Source organism: Pterocles gutturalis, unplaced genomic scaffold, assembly GCF_000699245.1.
Source record: "Pterocles gutturalis isolate BGI_N339 unplaced genomic scaffold, ASM69924v1 scaffold47157, whole genome shotgun sequence".
NCBI lineage: Eukaryota > Metazoa > Chordata > Aves > Pterocliformes > Pteroclidae > Pterocles > Pterocles gutturalis.
The window spans coordinates 60-8,467 of record NW_010117217.1 but is presented as its reverse complement, the minus strand read 5'-3'; the positions used below and the strand labels follow the sequence as shown (position 1 = coordinate 8,467).

Below are 8,408 nucleotides of genomic sequence, written 5' to 3'. Positions count from 1 at the left end.
CACCCTTGCCAAACCCTGATCTAATGCCAGCTGCATATTCTGCTGGCACCAGCCTAAAAGTCCCACCTAGTTCCACTGAGCACAGGTCACTCACTTCAGGCTGACATAAACCAAAATCACAACCACCACAGCAGCTGTAACCTAGTGACCACCGGTACTTTGATATCTGAACTTAATCAGGTTACCTGTGAGCAGCAACCCTAAACATTAATCTAGTGGTCCTCTTCTATAGGCAGAAAAATAGCAAAATATTTAAATTAAAAAAAACCAAACCAAACCACTTATTAGATCAATAATCAATAATTAATAATAAATGACCTCTGATGACAGTGCATTCCCATGTAGAAGCAAAGGCTCATTTTTCAAAGCTGGTGAACACTTACACTTTCATGGATTTTACTGGATAGAAAAATCTACTGGGAGAAGACATGATCAGTATCTTTAAAAATATGACATCAAGTTTAGACATCTTTGTTAATACAAGTGACTTCTCTAAAGAGGAAAAAAAACCCCATGATTTACAGTCACATTGTTTAAAACACCCAAACTGCCCCATTTTTATAATTTCTAAGAGCTTCCCAACTTCCTGTTCCCAGCTGCTCTGGCACACACCCTTTTTCTGACATTTTTTGTTCCAAGAGGTTGATTCTCATCAATGTCCACGATAAAGTGCTTTTTTTCTAAAACCAAATATTTTTAGAGTTGTCTTTAAATATTAAAATATTTTCTTTATGCTCCCATGGATATTTCTCCACAGACAACAGCAACATGTCTGTCTAGGCTTGGATTGCAAACTCTCCAAGATGGGGATTAATCTTCTGTGGAAAGTGCCTACCTGATAGCGAACACAATCTCGTATTCTAGTAACACTGGGTGATGGAAAAGAAAAGCAGTTATTTCCCCACATCATCTCTGATATTCTTTCTTGGAGATACTCTTCTTCTGGCATACCTCTAAATCATAGCATCTGTAAGGCTAACAAAAAGAAACAGTAGTAAAAGCAAAAGCAAAGCAGAGTAAGAAATACATTCTCATACATAGTTTACCACCATGATTTCTACCAATTTTAAAGACTGAAAATTAACAACTTCAGTTGCGTGCTGAAGGGCTGAAACACTGGTTTCAGGTATCAGGGTGGCAGAGAGTTCAGCTTCATTGTTCTGTTATCACTCTTGCAGGCTGTATGTACACAGGAGGATATTACTCTTTACAGGAGTCCCACATGACAGAAGAAAAGTCTTGCTCATCAAGGCAAAGTAAATAACTTCTTTTTTAGACTATTGCCTTTGCATGTATACAAATTTTGAAATTACTCCTTATCAAGCTTTAAATGTTTTGTTTCATTAAGTTGCAAGTTTGTAAAAGCTGAATATATTTGTGGCAACTTTTCTGTTTGACAAGCAAAGTGTTTTATTTCCTTTCTTAAACCCCATGGTTGGACATCATGGAGATAACGGACAGATAGGAGCAAAACCAAGAAGGAAATACTCAGCTGTGCTTTAAAGCTGCACAGCACTTCATGAACAGCACTTTGATTATGGACTCAAGTTAGTCATAACCTCCCATATCCATGGCTGCCCACAGTTACTGCCTGGAGAAAAACAGCTGAAATTCTCCACACCAGCACTGCTGTGACATTGCCAGGTACCAGTGACAGAGCTGTTCTTCCCATCACTTTTAGTTCAAACACCTACACAGAGAATATTTGAGAAAACTAAATTTGTCTCATCATAAGAATTCTTGGCTACACTACAAAGTCTTTAGCACAAATTCAGTTATATCCACACAACTAATCCAACAAAGATCAAATAACCAATTAGATTTAATGAGGTTTAAAAAGAATGGACCCCTGCAAGGTGAGTCATTAAAGCACCAAGCTCAGAATTAAAATAAAGAACAGCCAGCAGTGTTGCAGAGCAAGCAGTAGGTGGCAGAAAGTCTCTACTGAAGCCTAATTCTGAAGGATTCAGCCAGAGAACTCTCAGCCGCTAGAATCTCACACAACAGCTACAGAAACAACCTTCACATTATTATTTATGCTATTATCACTCAGGTCACAGCACACAGAATAAAAACAGATAAAATATTGTGTAGCCATTTTCCAAAAGGAAACAAGTATTTGTCTTATTAACACGGCAAATCTACCACTATTAGTGAAAAAGCCAGATTTAAAAATTGGGGAACCCAATAAGCATCCAGGTTAACAATAGCAAAGACAAAAGCATGGGAAACCATGATCCCCCAGTTAGCAACAGTAATTCCTGAATTTGTAGAACCTTATAAAATAAAAATTCAGAGCGCAGTTAAGTGTCAAACTTCTGCTATGACTTGACAGTTTAAAAACAAGTGTGTACACTGAGTATGAAACAGCTAGCTGCACCTTCTCATGGATGGAATAGAGTCCATAAGAAAATGTCTAACGCTACCACATTTAGCTACATGCTAAGTAATGTTTTATAAAATCAAGCAAGACTAAATGTATACAGTAACAGAATTACTCACTCTAGCAGTGCATATTAATGCAAGCACACAATTTTAGATGTCAGTATTGTTGAATTAATCCAATGTGGCATTTACTTGTTATGCATTAAGACGCAAGAAGAATATTCAGAAGAACAGCCTATGGAGATAATGAATTTTAGTTTTGACTGAAATAATTTAAGAGCTGGTTAATAAAAAAAAAGTTACATAAACTGACCAAATGTCCCCCTATACACATTAATTATTTTTTCCCCTTTATTACAGAAAGGTCATTTAGTAAAATTAGTTCCTTATTCATACAAAAACCAGATTTTGCTAGAATTTTATAGGAGAAGTTATCAATTACATTTTTATGTGTGCGTATGTGATTCCTCAGGCAAGCACCACAAGTTTTCATTCCTTTGATTAGAAATTATTCCGAAGAAACACTGAAATATGCAATGGCACAAGCATCAATTTCTATGCTTAGAATCCTGTACCCTCTGTAAAAGTAGCCATGATTTTTGAAACAGAACAAAAAAACCCCCACAGTTCTTTGGAATAAACACCACAGTTCTTCACAGAAAGTGACCACAACTTGAACTGGATTCTAGATGAGGGAAGGCAAATCAGGAAATACCACAGGAATTTAATCCCCATTTGGATACTGAGGCATGTAGTTTCATGTTATACTTTAATAAGAACTGTTTAAATTTCCATGATCTAATTTTGAAATTACATTACAAAATAAAATATTTTAACAATATTTAGTTATGTCCAAAAATGGACTGGGGAAATTATTTACATTTCTCTTAGAAATACATACAAACCACAGCACAGGTCAACAATCCACTGGCAATTAACAGACACAAGTCAACTTAAAGCAAAAAAAACACCTGTGGAAATGTTAATCTATTACTGCTTCAGTAACAGCATTTCAGTGTCTCTTCAGACTACTTTATGTAGTTTGTTCTCCTTGCCCCAAAACATTATCCCAGTTTACCTTGCATGTTGGATGATTACTCATTAGAGCACGTTTTTCACAGAAAAAGATGACAAATATTAAGGACAGGAAATTAGGAGTTCAGAAAATTGCAATACAGAAGAGTCCAGGCAGGTGTAGAGTGTGTAGATCATCCAAAATGGAAGAAAAATAAAATTGGCTGTGCCCCTCTGATACCTTGCCACACATATTTTATGGAAAACTTATATAGTTTACCCTTCTTCTTACTTCAAAACACATCACTTACATTACTACTTAAAAAATAACACAGATTTAAAATAACTAGTTTGTTAGACTGTGGGAACAAATAGTTTAAAGCTCTTTTACCAGTCTAGAGAACATGTACATTCATTTGAATGGGAGTTCACACCAAGTACTGCAAGAAAGCAATTACATTTGGAGAAATGGATATCAACCTCCATTCCACATTTATCATCAGTATACAGTACACATCATTAATTTGGGTGAGGACAGCATAGCAAAAATTCTCTTACATAGCCCCAAAGTGCAAAAGAATCATTCGTTACGGAAAAAGATTGAACGCAGTGGTTCTTCCTACAGGTAATCGAATTTCACATGAAGTGGAATTTTTTTAGTTTTGGCTGTGTTTTATTTTGTCATCCAAAGTGAAGAAAGTACAACATCTAATCCACAGAAATTTGCTTAGATCACACAGTCTGCCTGTTGAACCATTACAGAAACAACAGTTTCCCGGTTTGACTCAGATATGTGTGGATGCACAAATTCATTAATCTTTGCATTGTGCACACGTTAATTGTGAGAATCTTAAGTGTTCTGGTTTCCCTCCCTTAGCAATTCAGCTGGGTACTGACTCAGAAGTTACTTCAAAGATGTCCTTAAGTTACTTGATGACAAAAAAATAAGACCGCTGCAATAAAGTGAGCTTTCAGGCAAATACACTGGAAGCTTCTGCAGTTCATTGGAGAAGGACCAAACTAAGGTAGCACAAAAAGTCAGTATTTATAAACCAGGGCATCAAAAGATCCCAACTGCCTGAACCAAAGCGTTTTCAGTGAAATAAGCGGCCACTGAAGTCTGGTGATGAGAACTGAGCTTTGACTAGTATTCTGTATTTTGTCTGAAAGACATGTATGCCAGTCACCAAATCTCTCTCAGAATTCTAAACACCAGAAGAACAGATGAAAAAAATTGATAGGTATTTGAAACTGTGATGCCTAAATTCTCCTATATACATACATATATATAAAATTAACTTACATTATAATAATATCAAACTGCATAGTATTACAAAAGAAGGCATCTTGAATGACTGAAATGAAAAAATTTGAATGTTACCAGCCCTGTTATTACCATTCTGGAATTTATAATATCATAGAGACTGTTGCTAGTAACAGCTATAGCCCAGTTTAAGCAAAGTCTGCCTTAATTCCAGAGAATGCAGAAATTATTGATTCAGACAAGTTGTTGCATGCCCTGCTTTCACATCCTCCTAGCAGGTTTTGCTGTTAACTGCTTCTCTCTTTCAAGCTCCTTCTCACGTTGCTGTTCTCGTTCTAGTTCTTCTTTCTGCTTCTTTTGTTGCAGCTTAAGTGCTCTTTTCTAAACAGAAAAGACAAGAAAATAATTTAAAGTTTTATAGCTGTATTTAAGTTGGAGCTACAAACAAAATTCCTCCCATTCTCTTAACATTATCTTCTTCAGTCCATCCTGCTGATGATTCAATGTTGCATAACTGCTCATTTTTTTTCTCCCTTCCACTTCCATCTTACTGTTCAGAAACTGCAAGTCTGTGATCTACACAAGGAAAATACAAACTGGATTTCCTTCAGTCTTAGTGAAAGTCATCTTTCGTGTATACCACACAAGGTGTATACTGTGAAATTTATTGCCTCCAAAATACTTTTGTTGAATGTACTGAAGAACTAATCTTGACAGAATGTAACCAGAGACTGCCTATATAGCATGAAGTCAGGCCACTGCTAATATTACATTAAATAGAAGGAGAAATTCTTACATTTATGACAATCTGGTTTTCATTAAAAAGGCACAGAAAATGAAACAAAGAATCAGTTGGAATGGAGAGGATTATGCGACAGAACAAAGCATGATTCTTGTACCACCTAAACATGATGACAACACTGAGATTTAAAAGTAGTTCAGATGCATAAGCGGCTTGAGCACAGGTAGAAGTAAGTGAAAGTTTCAAAATATACATGGCTTGGTGCTACTGAAAACATCCATTTAAGATAAGGATTGAAGATTCTTCGTTAATCAGAACTTTCAGCATGCATCCAAAATAAAAGTTGGAAGTCAATAATACAGAATTAAATATCTATGTTGGAAAATACAAAAATATTTATCCCACTCACTTTTAACTTTGATGTCTTCTCATGGAGCATCATCATCTCATTTCTAATATTCACTAACTTGTTGTGATAGTGTTTAGCTTCTGAAAACTTAAAAAACATAACTGTTAAATCAGTGACTGTCAAGTTGGAATAGCTGTTTTATAAAGCTACACAGCAAAACATCAATCAAAACCAGCGATTACCAGAACGGTTTGATAATGGATTAAACACGTTCAAGTTATATATAAGTTTATGTATTACATGTCTTACTATAGAAAGCTACTATATCTCAACAGGTACACACAGTAATCTACTGAATTAAGATTCATTAAACAGAATAAAAATATTACCATTTTATGCACCATAGATCAGTGTTTTGTGCACCCCTCCTGCTAGTCTGGAGAGATGCACAGAGCTCATGTTGGAGCCTCTGACCTACTGAAAGATGGCATCCGTTTGCTTCAGCTACTGGTTTTGAACAACTAGACTTACTACCACTGGCTGACTGAGCCTGCTCTTTCTTCCCAGAGCCCTTCCTATGTAAGGGAAATATGCTGGTTCCGCACCCTCTCCAGCAACAATTTGTCCCAAATATATGACCTGGTTGGTTCTCTTCCTGTGGGTCATCAAGGACAAGGAAAATACACAAGTTGCTACTAATGCTTCAGCAAGGAAATCTACACTAAAAGAGAAAGCATTAATAGTACTTACCAAAGCATCAATATCAAGAATGCAGTTACACTCTTTGAATTTTGAAATTTCTTGTTCTAATGTTTCTAGTAATACCACTTGGTTCTGTCTGAAACAAACAAACAAAAATGCATGAAACCAAAGTAAAGCAGCACATATACTTTTCAACCAGCCCTTTTAATAAATACTACTTTTGATCATACAAATATAAACACATGCTTCCCAATATGAGATTCCTCTTATGCATTGCTAGGTGATTTCAGCAAAGACAGGAGTAAATGGCTTTACAAATATCCCATTGGAATACACATACAGCAGGGGCATCCAAGACAAATATAGAAAAATCCTGAAAAAGCACTCTGCAGGTTGCAGTATGTAAACACTCCAGGTTGAACGAAGGGAAAAACAATTAGCTCTTGACTTTCCACTCAGTTGCGTCTGTGTCATGCCGCAGGACTAAGTTACTTCTGTACAGAACTTGCATGGATCCTTGGTGCTTATTAGGGATCCTCCATCCCACACAAATGAGCTAAAGTCTTTCCAGACACAGGCTGTGCTTGGTAGCAGCACAACCACATCAGGCATTGTGAAGCCCAGACCAATGTACCCTGCAAAACCTGAGAGGGATCTGTGTAAAGCCCTTTCCAGTACCTCTGCATCCATGGCGGATCCAGCCTGCGTTTGAAATAAACTATTCTCAGTTATCCGTGAGATGTCAATGTGCAAAGAATTCTTATCTGCTTAGCTCCTTAATTACATTTTCCACGTGTATCTTTTGCAAAACAGTTTAGAGACTGGACAACGAACAATACACCGCACTACACGCTGCCCTGAATATGAACTACATCTCTGCAAGCAAAATAAATCCAGCTTTCAGCACACTTTCTGCTACAAAAGTGAACAAGTATTTAAGAAATCTCCATGTCTTCTGCTATACCTGACTTAGAGGATTTTACTGTTCTAGCGTTAAACACTCTTCAAAGTTCTGATAGCCTACATCGCAGCTTACACATCCCCCAACACTCCCACAAATCACTTAACTACTCAGGATGATATAGTCAGAACACAGAAATGCTACAATAAACTATATTCCAGTTAAGGGTAGCTAGAAAATTATGGGAAAAAGTGACAAAGTATGCATGTATAAGAAGTTGGTTTAAAAAATTTGCTTACGTAAGTTCCTGTAGTGCTGATTTTGATCGCTGAAGATCAGGCAGGTAATGAGAAATCAATCCTTCAGTTAGCTGTTCCACAGCTTTTTCATCTATTAAAGGCAGATCTTCTACTACTCCTTCATCTGGAGATGCATCACTAGGACCTACACCAAAGAATAGCAAGGCTGAATGTGACAGATCAGCATGTGCTTCGAAGTTTCACTTTGAGCAACTATATTTTGCTGTTTAAAAAATAAAAGCATTTCAACACTGAAATTATAATTCTTTGCACTTTATCAACAAAACTGTGCTTCCTTTTTCCTGCCCCCCTTTATCCCTCCCCTATTCCCAGTCCTATATCATGAGCTCCCTGGTAAACACTTTTATCTGAGCACCAACAGAACAGAAAGAGGGAAACAGAGTATTCCAAAGACATCTCACAAAAGAATTTCCAAGTACTCCCGTCTATTGAGGAAAAAAACGGGAGTATCAGTTGTCCTGGTTATGCATTAAGAACATCAAATGTTAACCCACCCTCACCCTTTGCTTTCAAAGTCAGGAAATAAAGCTAGGCCAACTTTTTCATAATCTTTTCACACTCAAAACATACGGAGATCTCATTAAAACACCACTCACCACACTCCAGAAGTTCGCCAGAGTCAGTTAGCAGTCACTCTGCACATTTCGTATGGGCCAGCTATGACTATTCACTATGTGCAGAGCTCTTGGAAGATAACAGCCTGTGATCTACAGGCCACACCACACGGCAGA

General features: G+C 36.9%; 1 protein-coding gene across 1 annotated transcript; it reads right to left on the bottom strand.

The window, feature by feature from the left end:
* Positions 1–4,500: 4,500 nt before the first annotated feature.
* On the bottom strand, positions 4,501–7,801 carry BLOC1S6 (biogenesis of lysosomal organelles complex-1, subunit 6, pallidin; the record flags this gene model as incomplete). The annotated part of the gene is made up of 4 exons (XM_010075717.1): positions 4,501–5,044; positions 5,815–5,901; positions 6,505–6,592; positions 7,657–7,801. Coding segments are annotated over 4 exons (440 nt in total), but the record flags the coding sequence as incomplete, so codon positions are not given.
* Positions 7,802–8,408: the final 607 nt, after the last annotated feature.